Source organism: Gouania willdenowi, chromosome 4, assembly GCF_900634775.1.
Source record: "Gouania willdenowi chromosome 4, fGouWil2.1, whole genome shotgun sequence".
Lineage (NCBI taxonomy): Eukaryota > Metazoa > Chordata > Actinopteri > Blenniiformes > Gobiesocidae > Gouania > Gouania willdenowi.
The window spans coordinates 14,145,300-14,169,406 of NC_041047.1; the positions used below are offsets into that span (position 1 = coordinate 14,145,300).

Genomic DNA, 24,107 nt, shown 5'->3' on the forward strand with positions numbered 1-24,107 from the left:
AAAAATATCGAGATATGAGTTTTGGTCCATATCGCCCAGCCCTACTTATCTTTGTGAATATAATCTCCAGCAAATATCCATCAGTTTATTGAAGTTAGATGCCAAAAAGATAAATAAATATTTAAAACTTTCTTAATTCTTTTTTTTTTTGTGCCTGATTATTGGTAGGAACGTGGACTTGTAGCTCCAACTCTGGTCTGGAGCTTTCTCTCTCTTTCCCTCTCCCTGCTGTAGGTTAACACCCACTGCTCTCTACAACCTCCCCTCCATCCTCCACAGCTCATACTTAGTCACTACATCCTCCTCTTCAGTGACTGCATGCAGACGAAAAAGCAGAAAACTTCCCAGAAAAGTTTAGCGTCTTAAATCAGAAGAAAACGGACAATTCAGCCTCTGAGGATTGGAATGGTGCGTTCACGGACACCGCGTGACTGAAATGAGAAGTCCCCATAACGGATCAAATCAATCAGGTAAATAAACAGCTTTTTCCCGCTTCGTTTTTAAAAGAAGACTTAAAATACCCTTTTAATGAGGTGTTATTTATTTTTTTAATCTTGTATTTACAGAATGCACTGGTTATTTCACTACAGTTTAGGCCTGCTCGTAAGTGACAACCCCACTGTTTTTTTGGTGTTTTAAATTATTGTTGTAGAGATTCTGTCAAACTGATATAGGCTAATATATGTTAAAATGTAAGCCACAACATAAGAATAGAAAATAAACACAGTACAATTCTTAAACATCATTTAGAGAATATTGAACAGATATTCTCAGCATAAGCCTTTACATACTGTATGTGTGATATTTCAGATTGTTAGAGAAACAATGGTTCACATATTGCTTGTAATTTCTTACTGATATATTCAACTTTGGCTTTTCTTACAGATATGTTTTCACAGCTATGTAGCAGGTGAGTCTCATTATTCATTAAGTTGAAGCCAATCATGAATGCTTTAATTTATTTTGAGGTAATTGGTTAGCATGACGCTAACTATGCTTAAAACCGACAGTCATGCTCAACAGCTGGCTTTAGGTGACAAAACATGTTTATCAAGTGATTTATTTTACAGGAAAAGATTAAATTTGATGATTATTAAGCTTTTCTAACAATTTGAATGTATGGCTGTAATAGTTGAATTTTTTTATTAGTCACCAGTCAACTCGCACGCACACTAGTTAAAATGTGGCTAGCCGTACGGTTGCCGTATCAATATATCGACATTCTATCCGTATGCAGCGCCCCTCTTTGGCCAGTTTAGGCCACGTAACTAAGACTAAACCTTACCCTAAACCTAACCCTAACCCTAAAAATTGTTGCGATATTAGGTTATTACCCTAAACCTAGCTATGTACTTGTACTTCGGTAACCGTACTAATAGCACTGGGGGTTGTCTGTACGGGGGTTGTCTTAAAATTACACAACCGAAACTTTGAACCATCTCAAAGAGTTTTTCAGTTAATTGTATTTAATTACATTTCTTAGTCTTGTGTCAAAACATTTGGAAATGATTTCAGATTTTCTTGAAAAGTTGAACTCACCATTGGGCAAGTTCTAAGTTAAATACACTCATTAATGTGTACTTCCTGCTGTCTCATTTTACCTTGGTATTTATTTTATTTATATACAGAAAAGGGTAAAGTTAGTTTGGTTTTTGGCTGAGGTGGTTTCACTGCTAACATTGGATATTTAAGCTGAATCCGTAAAGTCACCTGTTTGGATCAATAAAAGTGCCTTGGACTTTACCATCAAGTCCAGTAACATATGTTTCTCTAACTAAGTCTTTGCAGTGCCATCGGGGGCAGGGATTAATGATGAATCCTACTTTGAGTACGTGCCTGATCGCTTACAGTGGGAAACTGCGTTGGAATTGTGTAATCAGCGCTCCGGAGCTTTAGCTACCGTGGCCACGCCAGCAGAAAACCAAGAGTTAAGCAACTTTTTAAAGTCCCTCAGCATCTCCCAGCCTGTGTGGATCTCCAGAAAAGTTGTGACACATGTGACAAGTAGGTTCATTGTGCACGCTGTCATTGAAATTGTTATTTAATTCCTACCCAACTAGATTTATATGCTGAGTTATTTTTTTCTCAGTGTAGAAATATTGTTTGTTTGCTTTTTCAGAGAATATTATTATGCGATTTTGGTTCTAACTTCTCTTTTTTTGTTTTGTTTGGTTACGTTCAAGGTTCTCCTCAGTCGCTAGTTCTGGATTTTGAAGGGCGTTCAAACAGGAAGCATGCACGCCTTCTGCAAAACTTCTCCTCCATGGACTCAGTAACCATTTGCACCCATCTCCAATTTGACCCAAAAGACTTTGGATTTTCAGCGATTTTTTCCTATTCCACTCCATCTTACCTGAATGAGTTCCAGCTTCGTGCAAACTTGACCCGAGGCAAACATGTGCAGCTGGCTCTGCTTGTCCATGGCGTTCATGGGCCTTACCTTAAGGCCTTCGACCATGACGACTTATGGCACTCTGTGTGTGTTTCTTGGAGCCATAATGAAGGACGCTGGGCCCTTCACACAGATGGTGTGTTAATCGCAAAGGGTGAAGGCCTTAACGCCACAGACAGCTTTGGTCCCGGAGGCCTTTTTATTATCGGACAGGAACAGGACACCTATGGAGGCTCTTTTAAAGCTGATGAGTCATTCTCAGGGAGCATCACAGAGCTGCACATTTGGAATCGGGTACTGAACAGCAGTGAAATAGCCATCATGGAAAAGAAGTGCTCACCACCTTCCCTCGGGCTGGTGTTCAAGTGGAGTGGAGCAGCCATGGAAATAGAGTCTTCCCTTAGAACGCTTTGGAGAGGCAGCCTATGTCAAGGTACATTTAATTGTATGTAACTGGAGGACATGACTGCCAAGATCTGATTCAAACACAAAGTCGAGGAAAAAATTACACTATAACAGCAGAGCATCTCTTTTGTCCATTGGGTTCAGTGGGAGATCTAGGTTTAAAAAAAAAAAGTTTTTGTGTTTACAGTGAAGCTAGTTTGGCACTGATACTGGGTGGAGTTGCTATGTTGAAAAACAATCCCATAGAGACCATTCGAAAGCATTTTTCGACTGCATCCTTGAGTTACAAGCCAAGATCTGAGCTGGCCTGATGCACGAAACTCCACCCATGCAGCCTTCATAGCAGGAATAAATACAGAGCATAGGAAATAAATACACCAAAATATATACAGGTATCAGTTATTCACCACATGTTCTTAGCAAATGCATTCACTCAGTCATGATGCAATGACCAACAGTAGGGTGGGAGATGTTGGGTTTAGGTTTAGTGGCTCTGATTATTCGAATCATACAATATAATTAATGGAAATGTTTCTAAAGTAACAACACAATGATCACATAACATCTCTTTTGTTTTTTTTAAATTGACTCTTTGGTGCACAACTTTGGTTCTATGGTTTCTGATTGGGAATTTGAATATTGACATTTTCTCTATCTCATAAATTAAAACATAGAAGTTAAAGGACAAAACCAGGCATAAAGTGAGCACATACGGTAACGGATGGTGCAATGTTTCTCAAATGGGGGTACGCAATGGCACTACAGGGGGTACTCGAGAGAGAGAGAGAGAGGAATATTAACAAATGAAAGCATTAAAAATACACACTAGATGAGAGAAAATACACAAGATCACTACAAAATACACACAAAAAAACTGAGAAACATACAAAGAAACATAAGAAAAGACCAAACGACACCAAAAACACACAATGAAAGAGAATAATTTTAATAATACCAACAAGACACAAAAAAAGCAAAAAAATATACTGAATGATAAAAAGAATAGACAAACAACAAGAAAATACACAAAATAATGATAGAAATTATCTTGATTAGAACATGAACTTAAAATACAAAGGTCAGTCTTGGTCCCACACCATGTGGTAGATGAGCGTAAATGATGAAATAAATGTATCCAGGAAGAACGACATATTATATTATTTACAAAATAAGATTCTTCAAAATGTGTGTTATCACCCCTTGGCTAATTACTCATAAACACAGTGTACAACCACAAATACTAATAAATAATAAATCATTTTTGCTTCTAAAACTTTGAGGAAAATGGGGTATTTTTTCCCTTTTTGGAGAATTAAGTGGTCGGTGGTCATGTTGTATTTGGGCTCCCTAAGAGTTCGAGTGAATGTTTTGTGACTCACATCATTGGAGTCCCACCCTTTAAAACAGACTTCTCCCAGTCTGACATCATTGTCCCCAGAGAGCGATGAAAGTCCATAAGCTTGACTCAGGCGCGGGGAACCAAACCTGGACACGAGACGCTGCACTTGGATTCCCTCAGAAATATTTAACTGACTGTGTCAGAATTGGTTTGACAGCTTTATTTGATTGAGCTTCTACAAACTCTGTTAATGAACTAGTTTGTTGTTTGGCTAATGGCGGCTTTTGCTTCAAGTTTCATTTTTTTTTCCGATCCTCTAAATCAAACTTTTCCTGGCAAACTTTGATCAACCTCACAAAGAAACCACATGTACTAATTACATTTATATTGACTTTTTTTGGGGCCTCTTTGCTGCCAATAGTGCCATGAGTTACAGAGGCTCATTGAACACAGATGTCCAAAGATACATCAACATATGGTTACTGTAAGAAAAATTACATACACATAGGCACAGTGCATGTTATGTCACTTGGCTTGTGGTTGAAAAAAGAACTAAACAAAACCAGTTGGTGTTGGTTTAATTTCAGTTCATTTAGTGGGGATTTTGCAAACGAAAAGGTGGTGAAGCAGACAGAAGAATGGGCAGCCATCAGGCTGCACCATTTTAGCTCAAAACAGAATCCAGATTTTTTACGTTAAAAATGCGATTTTGATTCCAATTTCAATTTGGTTTTTTTTTCCCATTTAAAAAAAAAATAAAGACACTGGATTAAATTATTGCAAGTATTTTCTTTTAATTGAAACAAATTTCCGTATTGCAAAGCTTCAACAAAAAAAGTTAAATCCCCTGTTGGTTTGATAAAATAACAACCTGCCCAAACCAAAAATGAATCTCTCAGCATTTTTAAAAGTGAACCTGCATTTGAAAAAAGACGAGGTTGTAGTGGGAGTCTGTCACATTAAACGTGCTTGAAACTGGTTTTTCAACAGTTTGTAAAGAGACCATAACCTTAGCACTACATCTGTAATCTTTTTCCACGAAAATCTGTTTTCTGATTTTGACTTTTTTAAAATCCCCCTCAATAAATAATCCAATTTTGATTTTATATTGATTAATCGTGCAGCCTTAGGCAGCTAAAACAATTAATAAATGCAACGGAATGAGAGTTGCTAGTCTATATTTCAAGAAAACTACACAAAAAAAAACAAATCTAGACCCTTCTATGGGCCACAGAGCAGAATATGCACATGACTGGGTGAACTAAACTTTCTACCACATACAAACATAAGAGTGAGCTTTAGCAGACTGATAGCATGCAAGATGCACTGCTAATCATTCAACATAATAACTCTTCAATTAGCAAATCTTGTCGTGCTAGATTGGTGCACAGGTTTTTCTTCAGATATATATGAGAAAGCTAAACTACTGAATGCTTATAAATTGGTTTAAAACTAAATGATAATAGATCACCTGGAATAAAGACATTCAGTTGTATACCTAAATCACGGATGGCTCATTTGGTTTCGCTAACAGTGGCACAGTGTTGTAGCTAGTAGAGATGTCCCGATACAACTTTTTTACTTCCGATACGATACCAATATTGCAGCCTTGAGTATTGGCCGATATCAATCCTATACGATATCAGCACGAATCATACATACTTTTATTACTTTTTTTGTAGTGTAGAATGTTATAAAAGGCTTGATCAAGTGATGTTACTCAGAGAACAATAGTCAGCAACAGTAGGTATGAGGAAAACTGACCCATTTATTATTAGCCAATTGGTTACATACATTTTAACCTTCAACATAATATCTACATAATATCTACAGTGAATAAATATAATATATATCGGAGATCTTAGATGCAGTCCGATAAAATCTGATTATCGGATTGGGACATTGTAGCATCAACCATACAAAGGAATGCTTTTATCATTGTTTTTTTTCAATAAACATGTCAATTTTCCTTCACTTGTTCACCTGTGTGTGTTGGCAGATACCTTCTTGCATTCTCTCCTTCATGGTCCTCCTTCGCAGAATCAAACCTTTGCCGTCCAGTGGTTTCACGGCCCAAAGTCTGAAGAGGACTGTGGCATATTTGATCCTGTTCAGAAAACGACTGACTTTGCAGGCTGCAAATCTTACAGAGAGGCTGTGTGTCAGTTTAAGAAAGGTTGCTTTTATCCTAATGTTAATCATTTTTGTTTTACTCATTCTGGAGATTTAAAAAAAATAAATGCAGTGTCAGATCTCATGTTACATGTCATAACATTGGAATTTCAAAGCATCTTTAACTGTTTCAGCAGATGTGCTGGATGTTTTCAGTCAACCAATGACACCATTCTTCATGAAACTGCTCCGTGACGCTAATGTGAGTTGAGGTATCATATCACTTTAAGGCAGTGTTTTTCAACCTTGGGTTCACATGAAATGTGTTAAATAATTACACTATCGGTCAAAAGTTTTAGAGAACTCTTAATTTTTCCCAGTTATTTATTGTAATTCAAGTTGTGCAAGTGCAATGAATAGCTTGAAATGGTACAAAGGCAATTACTGAACAGCCAGATGTTAAAAAAAAAAAGGTTTGGTTGCCCAAAACTGAAAAATAATGTACATTTCAGAATTATACAAATAGGCTTTTTTCAGGGAACACAAAGTGGGTTAATAATTTAAAGCTGTTCTGCAGCAATGAAGGTTGACTCAGCCTTGAAAGCTGGTGCTACTAATTCCTACAGGTGTTACAACTTTTCTTTGTTACTTTCAGTACAACCCCCTCTGTCTGTATAAAAGCAGTGTTAGAACACACTGTGGTACCAGACCCTCATGAGCATCAGGTGAACAGTATTGTTCATGGATTTCATCATTTCTTTTTCAACTCAAATTCCTTATTTGTTCTATGCTTTCATTTCAGAGTGCAATGACACAATAAACTTTAGCATTTTCACACAAAAAAAACTAACCATAACCCTAAAACTTTTACCTGGTAGTGTACATGTTTAAATTTTTTAATATTTATTCTTTTTCAAAATTAAAACACAACGCACAATCTTAAACAACTGTATTCTATACTTTCACTTTCTGAAATCTAAATATAGTTCAAATAAAATGCAGTATTAAGAAAAAGAAAGAAAAAAGGCCTCCCTCCCAAAAAAAATAAAAAAATTCAGTATCAAAATATCTGAGCTGGTGCATCTTGTCACTTTGTGCACTAATCCTGGTCTATTTGTTACACAGTATGACAAACATCATCAAAAAGTAATTATAGAAAAAAATATTTGGGGTCGCCATAAATTTGTGACATAAAAATGGGGTCACAATCCAAAAAAGATTGGGAACCACTGCCTTAAGGACAGATGTCTTTTTTTGACAGTTTTTTTTGTTGAATATCCAGATTTGAACTTAAGTTATAGCAATCAGACAAATCTGTAGGATTTGTGTGTTTTATGAAGATGATCTAAACATCCATGCTTTCACCCATGCAGGTAAATGAGGATGAAAACATCAACACCTCAGGGACCAGAGAGCTGACCCTCCTGCAGCAGCTGTCCCAGGCTGCCCTGCACACCATCGAGGCTGATGGCCCACAGCTCTTGACTCCCAGTGATGTCCTGCACCTCTTTCAGATTGACACCACTTCACTTGCCAGCAGTTCCTCTACTGATGCTAATGCAACAGAGAGGATGGTATCAATAGCAACCAACTACGTCAAGGTTGCAAGTCTGATGCTGGAGCCAAATTTAGCCACGCAATGGATGGGTCTGACAGAGGAAGGGGTGCGTGGTTTCTTTTTTCATTGCTTTTGGCTTAAAACGTCACTTGCCTGATGTTTGAATTACATATTGTGCAAATTTTGAATTAATCAAGCTTACTTTTTCTATTACAGTCATTCTTTAGTGTCTTAAGGGAGCCAATTAACGTTTATTTTTAATTTTTTTGCAGGTCAGTGTTGGGCCATTTACCATTGTGAAGAGCATTGATAATCTCACTGAAACTCTTGCAGATTTGCTGTCAGCTGAAAGAAGGGGCTTCACTCTTTCTACAAAGAACATAGGTATTATAAGCATTGAACATAACTATCCTATAAAAGTATGTTTCTTTGACCTGTATATTGCATATTACAAGTGATATAAGCTTTTTTAAGTGCACGCTTGAGAACTTACATCCTTATTAAACATACAATAGCCAAGTGTCTCTATTACTTCTCCGAACATTTTCTTTGCCGTTAGATGTGTACATAATGTGGCAGAAGCTCTCCCAGGAGAGTTGCAGTCAAGTCTTCAATCCATCCACTGTCACTTCTGATAAACTTGGCAGCAAAGGTGTGGATGAGTTGGTTATCTCTGAAACGGAGCTTCGGCGGATTCATTCACAAGGTTAGAATAATATTTTAACTAATGTGTTGATTTTTTCTTGTGATTACTTTGCTGCATCGACCTCTAAAAGCTTTGCACACTGTTTAGTGGTGCCTATCATGACAAAAAGCTGCAACAATGCTGAAATTAAAACAATATTCAACAATTAATTTTGTTCTCCACCTGCACAAAAGCAAATTTTCTCCACTTTATTGTTTATTTTTTTCCTACTTAGGTTATGAGGAGGTGATGTTTGTTCATACCCACTACAGCCACCTGAGTGACATTGAACCTGGAGAAATGGAGTCGACACCAAGTCAACAGAACAGAGTTGAAAGGTTGCTACTGTCATTACTGATTTAAACACACCGAAGTTGCATGGGTACATTAGTACAATAACTATATAATATAAAAATATATAGTATTTACACTATATTGCTAAAAGTATTTTTTTACCTGCCTTTACACACACATGAAGTTGAGTTACATCCTATTTTTAAACCATAAGCTTTAATATGATGTCGCTGCACCCTTCTAAGAAGGCTTTCCATTAGGTTTAGGGAGCGAATATCTCCCCGACGCAGTGTCTGATCGACGTGAAACTTTGTCAACGGCTTGCGCATACCCCGAGTGTGTGCATCCTTAATTTTGGAGTAATTTGGTCATTTCAAAGCCAATTTAAAATGACCAATCCACACTGTGCAACTCCTGTCAAAACAATGTTTTAGAACACTGATGATGTCGTCAACAGTGATGTCATCAAAGTTCCAATCAGAATGTTCTACCTGATGATGTCATCAACAGTGATGTCATTGAAGTTTTAATCAGAATGTTCTAACTGATGATGTCATCAACAGCGTTGTCATCAGTGTCAAACTGATGATGTCATCAACAGTGACTTCATCAGTGTTCTGTTCTATGCTAATGTAGTGCGACGCTGTCGGTCTGTACTCGATAACTTGAAAAGTAATGAACGAATTTTGATGAAATTTTCAGGAAATGTTGATAATTATTATTATTATTATTATTATTATTATTATTATTATTATTATTATTATTATTATTATCTGTTATTTTTATTTAGTTTGCACATATTAGTCTAACTACTCTTATATTTATGTTTATACTTCTTTTTTTTATTTCTTTATTTTTCTTTACTCTAGTTGATTGTTATTATTTAATGTTACACTACCTGAGAGAGCACAGGTCACCAAAAGAAATTCCTCGTGTGTATTCATACACCCCTGGCCAATAAAGTTGATTCTGATTCTGATTCTGATAATGGTTCAAGAAACAGCTGTTCTGGCTACCAAAATAAAATATATAGATATATATATCCCATTCATTTTTTTCATTCACACTGTGGAACTCCTGTTAATGTCAATATGAATACATACCTCCGACGGGCACTGTACTCATAATAATAAATAGTAATGGCTTGGATTTATTTAGCACTTTTCATGACACTCAAAGTGCTTTTGAAAAACAAATTTGCATTCACACCAGTCTACATTGTAGCCACAACTGACAGAAGTGTGGCTTCCAATTGGAACCACCACTGGTTGATTGTGGAATATTTAGTAGCCAGTAAATTTCACGGCTGGACTTATTACCCATTATCCTATCACTGCAACTCTGGATTTTACTGAGCTCCTGAGAGCGACCAATTCTTCCTTCAGAAGTAGTTTTAATGCCTGATTTAATACACCCAACGCCATGGAAGTGATTTGAACATCTGATGTTAACAATTCATATACCGGTACATCATTTTTAACAGATTTTTATGAACTCAACAACAGCTCACAATTATGTACAAAAATGTGTTCTATATGTAATTATTCACTATTTATTATTAGATTGGCATGGCACTATGTTTTGTTTTCTTTTTGGGTGTAAATGGTAAAGGAACATGATTTATGCAGTGTCTTTTATTACCACCATAAGCATGTGCACATGCACATATGCTAATGCTCTGTCAGATGTATGGTTAATAGAATTTGGTTTGAATCAGTTACATAATCATTCAAATTCACCCTTTAGCACACATTCACCCACTAAGAGTGAACTTTCAGAGGGAAATTTGGCAAATTGTTATTTTGTAAAGTTGATACAATGAAAACAAATCTGTGTTATTCTACTTTAGTTTAGAATTTTTTTTAAAGACAGGAGATTGCCTCATGTCATATCATATATACTGATGGACACTTGAACATTAACCCTGTCCTTCTTTTCTTAGAGTTCTCCCAGGTCGCCTTGCCTCTGCTGTCATATCAGCTACTATCCGGGATTCATCCAAAGCCCAAAATGTTCCCATTTCTGTTCAGTACACCCTGTCTCCAACACATGTGGTATGGTCCATTGCATTATATTCTGCATGAATGCCTGATTTTTGCAGCTGCAGTGAAAAAATACACAAAACTGAGAAAGAATGTTAGAGAATGGATAATAATGTAAATTAAAAGATATTCAAAGCAACTCTAGAAACATATTTCTAAACTCTACAATGATAATAATCACTATTTAAACCATGCAAATAAAATCACTAAGTTTCAGGAATGTCACTTTACTAACTGTTCCATACATGTGTTTGTTTCCAGGTGAAATATTCACAGAGAGTTTCTCCTGTTTGTGCCTTTTGGAATTTTAGCCTGATGTAAGTTTGTGAACATCCCTTTATGATCAGATGTGTTGCAAATTTGGTTTCATTTCTGAGGGGTGAACTTTTATTTATTTGAATAGTGAGGTATGAAACCTTTCTATCTTACCATAATGTTTTGAGTTTAGCAGATAATAAGCATGGCATATTGATTCAAAGTGAAACATTCTGCGATAGATTATGTTTTTTTTTTGTCTGTGTGTGTTTCACTGTATAGGAGAACACATACTAGTAGCTGGTCCAGTGATGGGTGCACAGTGACTTTTACTGGTTCCAGTGCCACCTCCTGCCATTGTAATCATACCACCAACTTTGCAGTGCTGATGAATTATCTAGAATCAAAGGTAGTGACTTTAGAACTCAAGCCTAAAACTTGGCACACAGCAAGTAATAGTGCAACTGTTTTGCTAACAAACGTGTAATAAGACCATTTTCTGGCAGTGTTAATGTTGGATTTAGTTTCAGTCGTAGTATTTTGACTAAAATGCAACTTAGTTTTAGTCAAAATGTAGTCATCAGGATTATTTCAGTCATAGTCTAGTTTTAGTCAACTACAGTAAATAAAATTATGATTTTAGTCAACTAAATCTGTTACAGATATAATCGACTAAAATACCAATTGTGTAATTAATTACCATTCATCAACTTGATGGGATGGTAGTGTTACGGCAAATTTGCGGTTGACCTCATTTGGAGACATGATTTATTGCTCTGGTTGAATGATGGAGTCCAGGCGAGGCATTGATGATTTTATAAAAAAGGTTTATTATAAAACTAAATAAAAAGGAGTACAAAGATGGACAAAATTAGTGACCGCCCCGGGCGGACGTCCGATGACAGAGTGGCACAGTTCTAACTCATCACGTATATTCCCCCTCAGTCCCCCTCCCTCCTCCCCCCAGGAGATAAAGAGGACAGGGTGGAGGTGAAAGAAGAGGGTGAAAAGTTTCTTCTTTAGGTCAAAACAACCAGTTCTCTGGTATCTCCTGATTGTCGTGAGTGTTGGAGGTGTGTGCGTGTATGGTGTTTGTGTGTATGAATGGATGTGTATTGGGTGTGTATGTGTGACTATGTGAGTGTGTGTATGAATGGATGTGTATTGGGTGTGTATGTGTGACTATGTGAGTGTGTGTAGGCATGTGAGTGTGTCATGCCTCTGTGTCTGAGGGATAAGATGTGTTTTGGGAAGCTGACCTCGAGAAGAGAGCAGAAAACATGAGACAGCAGAAATGAAAAGTCTCAACTTAAAGCCTTAAAAAGAATAAGGTCTATGAGTAAATATGTTAATAAACATAACTAACAATTTTGCCCTGACGGTAGTAATGCTTGTAAATAAACGCAGACAGATTTGATGTGATATCTGCGTAAGACCACATTTCGTCCAATGTGACAAAATTCTAGTTTTATTTTTATTAGTTAACTATAATATCAATGCATTTTCTTCTGCGCATATTTTCTTTAAACTAGTCATAGTCTAGTTATTGTCACTTAAAAAATGTAGTGGACTAAAACAAAATTAACACCGCTTTCTGGGTCAGACAAATTTCCAAGTTTGCTGTCAACACAAGTGGCATAAATGGATTAGTTTATCTTCTGTAAAATCAGAAGATGCAGCCTCACTAAATAATTGCACTCCATAATAAATAAATATATATATATCAAGAGAACAATGTATTTTACCAAAATATCTACATCCTACAGTGACCTCACTTTTCTTTTTGTCCTTTAACTCCCACAAACCTGCACCATCCTCTGTGATCTCAGTGGACTCCTGAGGAAGAACTAATGTTGACCAAGTTGACGTTCATTGGCTCTGGTGCTTCTCTCTGTGCTCTGATGGTGACCCTGATGCTCTTCACGGTTCTCGAGTGAGTACTTTATTATTATTTTTTTGTCCCCATTTCTGCCAATGTTTCTTATTTCTAAAAGGTGCAACAACAAAAGCACAGTTTGTCTCATGCATTTTATCCTGCGTCTCAAAGAGGAAGGATGATATAGGTTTGAGCTCTGTCCATCCATCTGTCCGAGTTAAAGGGGACAGCTTTTCTCAGAAACCGTTTAAGATATGATGTGAAGATATGAAATCGGTGTGTGGCTTCAGGTTAGCAATACCTTGATTGAGTTTGAAAATGACAAGTGCACAATTATTTTTTCCAGTTATTGCCCTTGTTCCATTTTTTCACTCTGACAGCTGTTCTCAGAAACCGTTTAAGATGGGATAGCCAAATTCGATGTGTGGCTTCAGGGCATCAATACTTTGAGTTTGAAAATGAGAAGCGTGCAATTATTTTTATTGCCCTTGTTCCATTTTTTTGACTCTGTTCGAGGTATCTTCAAAGTGGACAGCTTTTCCTAGAAACCGTTTAAGATAGGATAACCAAACTTGGTATATGGCTCAATACCTTAATGGAGTTCGAAAATGAGAAGTGCGCAATTATTTTTCCCGGAGTTATTGCCCTTGTTCCATTTTTCTTTACTATGTTCGAGGTATCTTCAAAGGGGACAGCTTTTGTTAGAAACTGTTTAAGATAGTTAGTAATTTTATATTATGATGTGATAATATTTTCTCATGTATACATCTTAGTTCTTAGATTTAGGACATTTAGGAAAAGGTTGTGAGTTATAATGAGAACCAGTCTGGCGGGAGATGTTGATGACTTTGTCTTTTTGTTGATATTACTATTACAAATAACTAGAACTGGGTCTGCCGATGTGTTATTGAGTAGCCATTTCATTAATAAACCACTGAGGAAACAGCTTTGCTTGCATTATAGGGAGTTCATTCTTTTAAATGATAATTAATTTTAATTATTTGTTTCTTCCATCCACGGTACTTATGATCTACACCATTTTTTTTAAATGTAGCATTTATATTTGTAAAACACATTGATATAATTTTGCAGCAACCCAGTGCCCAGTTTTGTTGATTATTGACCAGTGCCGACCCAGTAATTATGGCTGTCTACACGTGAGTCTGCTCTGAAGGTTTATAGCAGTGTTCTGCTGCTGGTAATTACCATTACGATCACTGAGGGATCAGGATCAGCTGAAGGGAAGGCGCTTTGACAAATTTACAACCTTTCTTTAACAGAGAGTGCAGCTATGCATTTTACGGTGACTCGGTATGATATACACACATTTGTTTACTGGAATGCAAACAGAGCCGAGCAGTGGGAACTGGTAGTCAGTAAGTGATGGAGGTCTCAAGCTATGAAACTAAAATTAAGAGGTAATTAGGATCTGTTCAGCAAATGTTCCTGTCAATTCCCTTAAACTGCATCTTTTATGTATAATGTGAGTAAACAATCTAAATTAATATGTTAAACCTGTCATTCTGTGTAGGGTTTTCAGACAGTGACTCTGATTCCTAACTTTTGCTTCAGCTTTTTAGTCATTAATTTAGAAATCAACATTTTGTTTGTGATTCTATTACATCACCACTTCTCTCACATGGAGACATTTTCTATTTGCATCCACAGTATCCCCAAATCAGATCGGACGGCCATCCATAAGAACCTGTTCATAGCTCTGATGTGTGCTCAGGTTATTCTACTCTGCAGTGGCTCAGCCATTCACAACAAGGTACAAGGATCATTTATGGAGTTAGTGTTGTAATAATGTAACACAACATAAAGTTAAAATGAACTATTTATGGGAGGTAATTGTTTGAAACTGCTGACGACCAGGTTTTTAATGGTTTAAAATATTATGTATATATATATATATATATATATTTAAAATATGTTGAAAATGTAAAAGCTGGGCCACTATCAAATATCTTATTATGAAACCCGTTTGATTGGTACAATGACAAATTTGAGCTCCACTTTATCATGGTTAAATCTAACACAAGCTGGTGTGTTTTAAAGGTGGCGTGTACACTGGTGGCGGCGCTGCTCCATCTCTTCTTCATGGCAGCTTTTAGCTGGATGCTTGTTGAGGGACTGCTGCTGTGGAGTAAGGTGGTCGCTGTCAACCTGAACGAAGACCAACACATGAAGTATTATTATCTCATCGGCTGGGGTACAATGCTTTGTTTGCCTTCTTATTTCTTTTACATTTATACAAGTATCATCATTTTTTATTTAATTAATTTTGAGCTCGGCAATAAAACAAACACAAATATGATTGTGCAAAAAAGTCTGTATCTCACACTTGAAACAAGATACAAAAATAAAACATAAATGCCCAAAATGGAGTGGAGTGAAGTAAAACTTAATAAACAATTTCAGAAAAAAATAAGCATTCATTTCTTAATGACATAAATAAATAATAATAATAATAAATAATACAACTTTCTTAAGTGTTTAGAATTAAGTGTAGTATCAGACTCACATATTCACATTTAGACAATCACATTAACACAGGTAAACGACAAAAAAACAAAACAAAAAATACCACAGGGGTCAAATTAATATAAAGTGCACATGAAATATGCTTGAATTAGCAAAACTGCTAGTTCCACCTATAGTCTTTTGGCAGGAAAACAAGGGGAGCTCTATTTGTACAATAACAATGAAACAAAAAAAACAGTCTAAATGTATTTTACATGTGTAAGAAATAAAATGCAGAAACTAAGGTAATGCAATACATTTCAAATAATAAGCACATTTGTAACTCAATAAGCAGAAATAGATAAGATAGAATAACGAGTGTGTTGGTCTACTCGTATCACCGTGATATGACAAAAACTCTGTAAACTGAAAGTTGCTGTGCAATTTCTAAACCGTATTAAAAAGGTACCACGTGTTGATGACAACACATGAGCACATATGCATGTATTCACGTATATGCACTCATGCTCTGTGATATGTGATCTACCTGAATATGGCTGTGCTGTAGCTGTACATGCATGGGGTGGGGGCAGGGTATTGGTAGGGGGTTAGATCCGTTTGTAAATCTAAATTTTATTGAGTTTTACAATAAAATTTATTCTTTTTTTTTTCTTTTTTTCCTTTATAAATATTCTCTTACTGACGGCCTCCTGTGAGGGAAAAGTCCAGATGATCAATTTCTTCCTGTTTTAATGTATTTCCCTCACCAGCCTCCTTTCATAAAGCTTCTCTCACTCATCGTAGGTCTGCCGGTGCTCATAGTTACCATCACACTCGCTTCTGCCTCAGGCAAGTATGCAGCCGACGGCTACTGCTGGCTTAGCGTCCAGAACGGCGTTATCTGGGGCTTCGCTGGTCCTGTCATCTTCATCATCATGGTCAGTTCTTTCAGTTGAATCACACTTTTACAACTGTGTACTTTGTGTGAAGCGGGTTAGATAATACACGTAGCCTACACACTGACAAGTTCTGTTTAGTCAAGTTTGCTTTTATTTTTAATTTTTTTTATTACAAACTCAAATATCACTGTTAATCAGGGATCACATCCATATAATCCAGTGGTTATCTAACTTTTTGGGGGTACTCCCCACGTTGAACAAAGGTGAATTTTCAAGCCCCATCTGCACCTTTACCATCACATTTGATAAAAACTAAATTAAGCAAATCACCTGCATTATAAAACTAAACAACTGGAAAAGTGCAGTAATAAAAATACTAGAAATATTGTTTTAGGGGTGTTGGGAAAAATTGATTCTGTGATATATCGCGATATTACGTTGCACGATTCTCGGATCGATTCAAAATGCATCCATATTGATTTAAAAAAAATTAATATTGTTATTTTTTTTTTACCTTTATTTAACCAGGAAAGTCTTTTCCACTGCTGGAGACTTTGTAACTGCGCAAAGAACTGAAACCTGGGCATGTTGACCAGCTTGTGTTTTTTCAAAAAAATCTAAAAAGAAAGTACTAACTTTCTGCATTTATTTGTTGTTCTAGGCATATACCTCAGTTAAGTTGCGCTAAAGTCAAAGTTGGTTTAAAAGCCACAGGCAGATTCTATGTAATTTTTTTATTTTAAGTTGTTGGCACATGGCATGTTAAAGCCAATGTTTTGAATGTAAAATATGTCAATAAAATATATTTTATACATAATGTTTTCATGAAGGTGTACACATTTATAGATTAGTTAAGTCATATATATATATCCATCCATCTTCATACCCACTTATTCCCATTTATCAGGGTCGCGGGGATATATATATATATATAAAAAAAAAATTGCAATTATCACCTATACTTTAATATCGGGATATATCGTATCGTATCGTCACCTATGTATCGGAAGGTAATAGGCAATACACACCCCTAATTGTTTGCAACTAACTATTGAAAGTTTTTTATTCTCAATCATTATTTTTGCACTTTAGTTCCACTTTACATTATGTTCCCGGTCCATATCTAATACAGTCTAATAATTTAATGCTCTTTTAATTTCTGCTACTTATTTAGGATTCTCGTTATTACTTTCTTTGCATTTTATTTGGTGTTAATGATGTTAATTGTATATTTCTCATCCTGGCCTGCGTCGCTCCTAAAGATATCTAAATATTGAACCTTTATTTCTTTAATGTTTGCTTTCTCTCCCATCATTTAATCCTGGCCAGTTAATAGTTGAAGGTTGGAATAGTTTTTATTTCCTCTACCTTTTAAGGCACTTCTCACTTTTTACTCTCTCATGTTTTGCAGGTGAATATCTTGGTCTTGACCAGAGTGGTGGTGATCACCATCTCCACCACCAAGAGAAGGTCCATCATGTTGGCGATGGGTAGTGGTCCTGTTGAACAAGCCTATGAGCAAACCAGGTGCTGACCACAGGGAGGCACTGTTTGTCCTCTTTATATAGTTTCCTTAACCATCGCCTCAAGCCTTTGCACAGCAGCAACTCTGTAGTTAGAAAATGACATTCAGGCACATTAACACATGTTGAAATACAGCAGAATGGATCTGTAGTTTACACACAGAATAAGAAGTAGATTAGTAACAGTTGTAATAATACTGCAGTAGTCATTTTCGCAAGTAATTAATTCTCCCATTGTATTTGCAAAGGCACAATTTGTGATCTTAAAAACATTTAAATAAAAATAATATTGAAAGTTTAATTTAAACAACATTCATTTATCTGACAGTATATCTAGAAATAGGGTGTCAAACTCATTTTAGTTCAGGGGCCAAAAACGGAGAAGTTTAAACTTAAATTGGCCGCATATTTTATGCGGGAAATTGAGTAATTTCAACATTATTTTGTCCTTATTTACACTTATACGTACACATAAAATACAAAATATGTAAGAAACCATCAATATCCAAGCAATAAGTGACAGATATCAGTCCCAATCTTGACTTTAAATTTCCTAGATTTTGTGATCAATTTCTTCTTAATTAAGGGAAATATTATATCATAATTCGAGGAAAAATGAAGGATTTTGTAAGAATGTTGATTTTTTTCCAATAGTTTAACATTGAAAATTATTGATTTTTTCTTTGTGATTTTTACTTTCTCTCCTGGGCAGAATTGGATGGTCTAAAGCGTCAGATTTGGCCCCCGGGCCTTAAGTTTGACATGATCTAGAAAAACATAGTTTAAAACCTTTGACTTAAGCACACTCATTGGAACAATATCCTTCTTTCCTTCTTCTTTTTTTTTTTTTTTAGCAGTATATCACACACATATCATGTATATTAGATGTTCGCAAACAAGACATTAGAAATATTTGTGTTTCAGTTCTTGTGTATTTGCTGTTACAGAGTTGATCTCAGTGCCAGTGTTGGAACAATTGTGTCATCCTTTCACCTCCTGTCCTCTTCTTTCTTATTCTTTTAAACAAGCTTTCATCAAAGAGAAAATTCATCTGAGTGTGATTTAGTTGATTGGCCCCAGCAAGCCTCTACTTGATCCTATCAGTAAGAAGATATGTTTGTTCACCAACCCCAGCCCACGAAGGCTCACAGTAGGCGCTCTATGAAGGTTTTCAATGCAGGCCTTGAACCTTTTGGCACCTGTGGGTGGCAGCCGTCTTGGAAACTCAAACTCATTCCTCCACTAAATAAACGTGGGCTCATTGCACGGCATGTCACACACCAACGCTCACCGACACACACGAAGACACACAGAACGTTGCGGTTTTGGCGGTCACCTGAGCGGGAAGCTAATTTACTCTAAACAGAATTAAAGGTGGTTTTAAGGTGGGAAGTTGTCACCTCGTGAGCTTTCCTGGCTGCATGGCGTTACACACGGAATAACTATGTTGGCTGAGTTGCACAGTTAAGCATCCAAAAGCATAAAAATAAGCAAAATCCAGCCCTGGGCTCAACTTTATTAAAAAGATGAAGAAGTGGTTGTTAGAAATTCTTTGTACGTGGTGCACTTCAAGTTCAATTGAGTCTTCAGCATATTTTCAACAAGTTCTCAGCTGCATGTATGTAAATATTTACAACTTTCAGGAGGATTATTTCTGTTTTGTATGTGAATGCAGGTCGGCAGTGAAAGCAGTGTTGGTGTTGCTGCCCATTCTGGGACTGACGTGGTTGTGTGGCGTTTTGGTTCCCTTCTCTATTGTTCTGGCTTACATCTTCATCCTGCTGAACTCCCTGCAGGTACAGACACACACACACACACACACACACACACGCGCACGCACGCACACATGCACACACTCACATGCAGTATATAATGTACGCTGTATACATGCATGCTCACGCACATAAAATGTGTTTGTGTCTGTTAAAAGTCTGGATCATGGGGCGGTGTGTAGCTCAGTGGGTAGAGCGCTCCGCCCCATGTACGGAGGCTGTAGTTCCTCACCTGCAGCGGGTCCAGGTTCGATTCCCGGCCTGGGACCCTTTCCTGCGTGTCATTCCCTGCTCTCTCTGACCCCATTCCTGTCTAGCAACTGTCATATAAAGGCCACTAGAGCCAAAAAAATCCTTAAAAAAAAAAAAAAAAAAAGTCTGGATCATTGTTCGTAGTCGGTGAATGCAAAGTGAGCTTTGTTACATGAATGTTAGCATTTAAGACTCCATATTGAGGCTGGTTTCTGGGTGCACCTAAAACCCAGGGTTTTTCAACCTTTGGGTCGCCTGGAAATAAAATGGGGTCACCTGAAATGTCTAGCAATAATACAATTTTAAAAATGACTTATTCAAATTATATTTTTTTATTTTAAAAAATTAATTTATTCAGGATTTTTCAACCTTGGAGTCGTGACCCCATGTGGGGTCGCCTGAAATGTCTAGTAATAACATGAAAATAATTACCCTTTAAAATTATGTAATAGGTTTTTATTTTTTTATTTGTATTGATCTATTTTGCACATTTAAAAAACAATCCATCACAGAAATAGATATACAGTGCAGGAAGAGAAAGGAAGCTTACAAAATTATTATTTTTCAACTTTAAACACCACAGGCAATCTCAAGCAATTGTGTTTCTATACTTTCACTTTCTCAAATATAAATCTAGTTCAAATGAATATCTGAGCTGGTACATAGTGTCACTATTGTGCACTAGTACTGGTTACTCTGTATTTGTAACGCAGTATAACAAACATGATCAAAAAACACATTTAAGCCAAAAAATTGTGTAATTGGAAAATTATTGATATGAAAATGGGGTCAACCTCTGATCTAACCATTTAAATAACACCAAAATCTTAATATCCTCCATAGCAGCCACATCTATAATAAGTCAAACGTGTTAATTATGTTTAAAATGTACATCTATATTTCCTTTCTTTAGTATTGATTTAATTTAATTAGTTCCTAATATGGCAGTTTGAGACATTCTTAAGCTCTTTAAATATGATGATGAAGTTAGGATGTAACTATGCAGTCCACCAGGGGGACCTCATGGCCCATTAGTGGTCCTTCGACCACACTTTGAGAAAATTCGCTCTTAACTTTCAAGTTTTTTTTCTTCAAACCAAAACCAAACATTTTGCTCTTTTTATTTACTCTCTATTGCACATTTTTCTTTTCATATTTTTGACGTTAGCTGGCACAAATTTAAATAATGTCAAATAAAGGATTGGCAGGCCCAAAAACAAAACATAAACTCAGAAGTTTGTTCTGTAAACATCTTTTGTTTGTCAGTGATGGACAGAAAGGTTTTCTATTATACACTATTATTTGGCGGTTATAACACCGTGCGTATACACGCAGCTTGTCAAGGTTGCTATTTGCCAGGATGACGAGGCTGCAACAGAAAAAGGAAGAAGTGAGCGCCTCAGCCTGTTTTGTGCTAAGCATGTGCTCCATCCTAACAAGTAAAGTGGATTTTTACTGTTTGTTTGATTCTTTGCTTTTGTCTATTCAGCTTTATTTTAGTTTGTGGCTCATCAATGCTGCCTTTCAGCTCCTCGTGCTGATAAAACATGCTTTTTGGTGGCAAACCTTAAGAAAGTTATGTTTCACGTAAACACTGTACGATAGAGGTTCCCAACCTTTTTTTTGGGTCGTGACCCCCATTTTGATATCACAGATGTCCGGCGACCAGTCAGACATTTTTTTCTTCCTAGAATTAGTTTTTTATCATGTTTTTTTTAAAGTGCGTTACACATACAGAGTAGCCAGGATTAGTGTACCACCTCAGATATTTTTATACTGCATTTTAGTTGAACTAGATTTATATTTGAGAAAGTTTTATTGTTTGTGACGTGCATTTGAAAAATAATAATTCCAAAAAACATAAAAATTAAATAGAATTTTAATCAGTGTTTACCTGATTTTTTGGGGGATTTTTTTTTAACTAATTACTAGACATTTCAGGTGACACAATTTTAATTAAATACATAAAAAACAAGGCTGTAGGCTATGAAGCAGACATGGGCAAGTGGTGGCCCGGGGGCCACGCGTGGGCCTCGGTCTAATTTTGTGCAACCCCCAAAACAAATCTCCAAAAATTGTATTTATAGAAGTTGGAAGGAATATATAGCCCAACATAATACACAAAACAACTTCCAAGACACGCAGCAAAGTACACAAAAACACACAAAAATTTGGACAAAAAAACAACAAGACATTACAGAATAGCTCCAAAGACACACAAAATGACAGGAAAATATAGAAACAACAAGAATACAGTAAGTGACCCCAAAAACACACAAATCAACAACATAAATGCAGAAAATGACAGAAAAATACACAAAAATGACAAGAACACAAAAACACACATAATGACTCCAAAAACACAGGAAATTACTAAAAACTGACAAAACCACAAAGACAAAAAAAGACAAAACCTTTTGCCCACTTATATTAATGCTCAGATCAATCTGACATAAATGTTAATATGGCCCTTGGATCAGATACAATCACATGTTTGTGGCCCCCACTGTGATAGTTACCCATCCCCGCTATAAAGCAAACGTATATATATACTGTATAAAGAACCTGAGAAGTGAATGAGCTGTAAACGTTGTCCTGTGGTCATTGCCGCTTGAGAATGTTCAGAATTTAAAAGAGAAAACACAGCTTTTTACTTGAGTTGCATCATTATTTAGTGCAGTGATCACAGAGAGGGCTCGGGTGAAATCATTAAATTCTCACACTGCAGCAGGCGGCTCCACCATTGCACAGCCTCGCCTGCATCGCTACACTGTGCTGCTGCTGTTTGTTGTGGGCTTTTAATAAGCTACATCTTTAATTGAGTTGTATATTTACCAGGAAAATCAATAGTGGAGTTAGCTGCAGTCTGATCATTAACTTAGGCCATTTTGCTTTCCATAAATAGCTTCTGTTTGTCCGCTCATGTCTAATTATATGTTTTTCATGTCGACTCTAATTAATACAGTTTTTTCCTCTTAATTATTAAGTGACTTCTCTGTTATGACTGTTTTTACATAGGATTATTTTTCATTTTGTTTAATGTGCAACTGAATTCAGTAGATTTGGGCTGTTTTATCAGCCTTGTTTTTATTTATTTCCCCGTTTTCTTTTATTTATTGTAGACAAATACACTCACTTCTGTTGGAACTTTGCCACCCGCTTCCATTAATCTCTTTATTTGCAGAATAAATAATACTTTGAGGGGTAATTTTTCGCTATATATTAAAACAGAGAAATTTTAACCTGTTCGTACAAACAATGTTGACTTCCAACACCGGTAGTAGTGTTACTGCTGTACCACAGAGCTGTGTGTGTGTGTGTTTTTGTGTGTGCAATGTCATGAATTGAATTGTATTTACAAGTGTCCATGTTTTAGCCTTTGACTTTTAATGCCCTGTGTATCCAGGGATCTAGAGCCCAACCCTATAATAATAGATGTAGGCAGATATAGATCATAAAAGAAATGCTAATTGATAGTTTCTTCAATCATTAAACTGATAAAATAACTCATGCCTACGTAGTCTTCATAGTCAAAGTATGAATTAATATTTATATGCATGCTATTGTATATCTCAATGGGTTTTTCTTGCAATGCACTGGCAATCTGTCTTATTCTTTAGAATAGGTGCTAGCATCCTGGAATGCTGTACGGAAAGTCTTTTTACATTATGAGATAGATGCACAAGTATCTCTGTTTATTACGATGGAGGAGAAAGTAAAAATCCAACACGAAAGGCTTCAGATCCACCCGGGGAGTCGAACCAAGGCCTTCCTGCGTGAAGACACTTTGTCATTGTCCTTTAATGTTAGTTAGGAGGTAAAGTTCAACATTCAAGAATAAGTGGTGAACAAAAACTTGAAATGTAACAATGATCGGCGTGATACAAGAGATTAGAAAAAAGAAACATTTAAAATATTGTATAGATAGATAAGATACATATTCCTCTCCAAGAGAAATTCACATTTTCAACAGCTTAACTAAGATTTAGACACAGTGGGGCATTAAGTTTATCGAAAACAGGGGTGTAACTATTCGTTTTAACAATGATTCCATTCATATCATGATTCGTTATTACCAATGTGATACAAGGATGATATTAGCTAATTTAGAACAATTCGATTCGAAACAGTTCAGTTATTTCAAATTGATTCAGTAACTTTTTAGTCAAAATAAAAATTCAACCAGTGCGACTGTGAAATAAATACCTGGATAATGGACAGTGGCAGGTGAGGTTTCCTT

General features: G+C 36.2%; 1 protein-coding gene across 3 annotated transcripts in view; it reads left to right on the forward strand.

The window, feature by feature from the left end:
• Positions 1-278: 278 nt before the first annotated feature.
• The window catches only part of LOC114461632 (adhesion G-protein coupled receptor D2), a 96,735-nt gene continuing 72,906 nt past the window's right edge, over positions 279-24,107 (forward strand). For 2 of the 3 annotated variants that reach the window (XM_028443868.1, XM_028443865.1), the window contains exons 1-20: positions 279-470; positions 567-603; positions 886-910; positions 1,780-2,004; positions 2,184-2,825; positions 6,136-6,312; positions 6,443-6,510; positions 7,622-7,912; positions 8,079-8,190; positions 8,366-8,512; positions 8,727-8,829; positions 10,728-10,839; positions 11,089-11,144; positions 11,365-11,491; positions 12,912-13,015; positions 14,627-14,729; positions 15,017-15,170; positions 16,226-16,359; positions 17,732-17,847; positions 19,519-19,639. In XM_028443868.1, the coding sequence (XP_028299669.1) occupies positions 568-603; positions 886-910; positions 1,780-2,004; positions 2,184-2,825; positions 6,136-6,312; positions 6,443-6,510; positions 7,622-7,912; positions 8,079-8,190; positions 8,366-8,512; positions 8,727-8,829; positions 10,728-10,839; positions 11,089-11,144; positions 11,365-11,491; positions 12,912-13,015; positions 14,627-14,729; positions 15,017-15,170; positions 16,226-16,359; positions 17,732-17,847; positions 19,519-19,639 (2,853 nt within the window). In that variant the 5' untranslated portion in view covers positions 279-470; position 567. The remainder of the gene's footprint in view (positions 471-566; positions 604-885; positions 911-1,779; positions 2,005-2,183; positions 2,826-6,135; positions 6,313-6,442; positions 6,511-7,621; positions 7,913-8,078; positions 8,191-8,365; positions 8,513-8,726; positions 8,830-10,727; positions 10,840-11,088; positions 11,145-11,364; positions 11,492-12,911; positions 13,016-14,626; positions 14,730-15,016; positions 15,171-16,225; positions 16,360-17,731; positions 17,848-19,518; positions 19,640-24,107) is intronic. The other variant, XM_028443867.1, reaches the window with a different exon arrangement.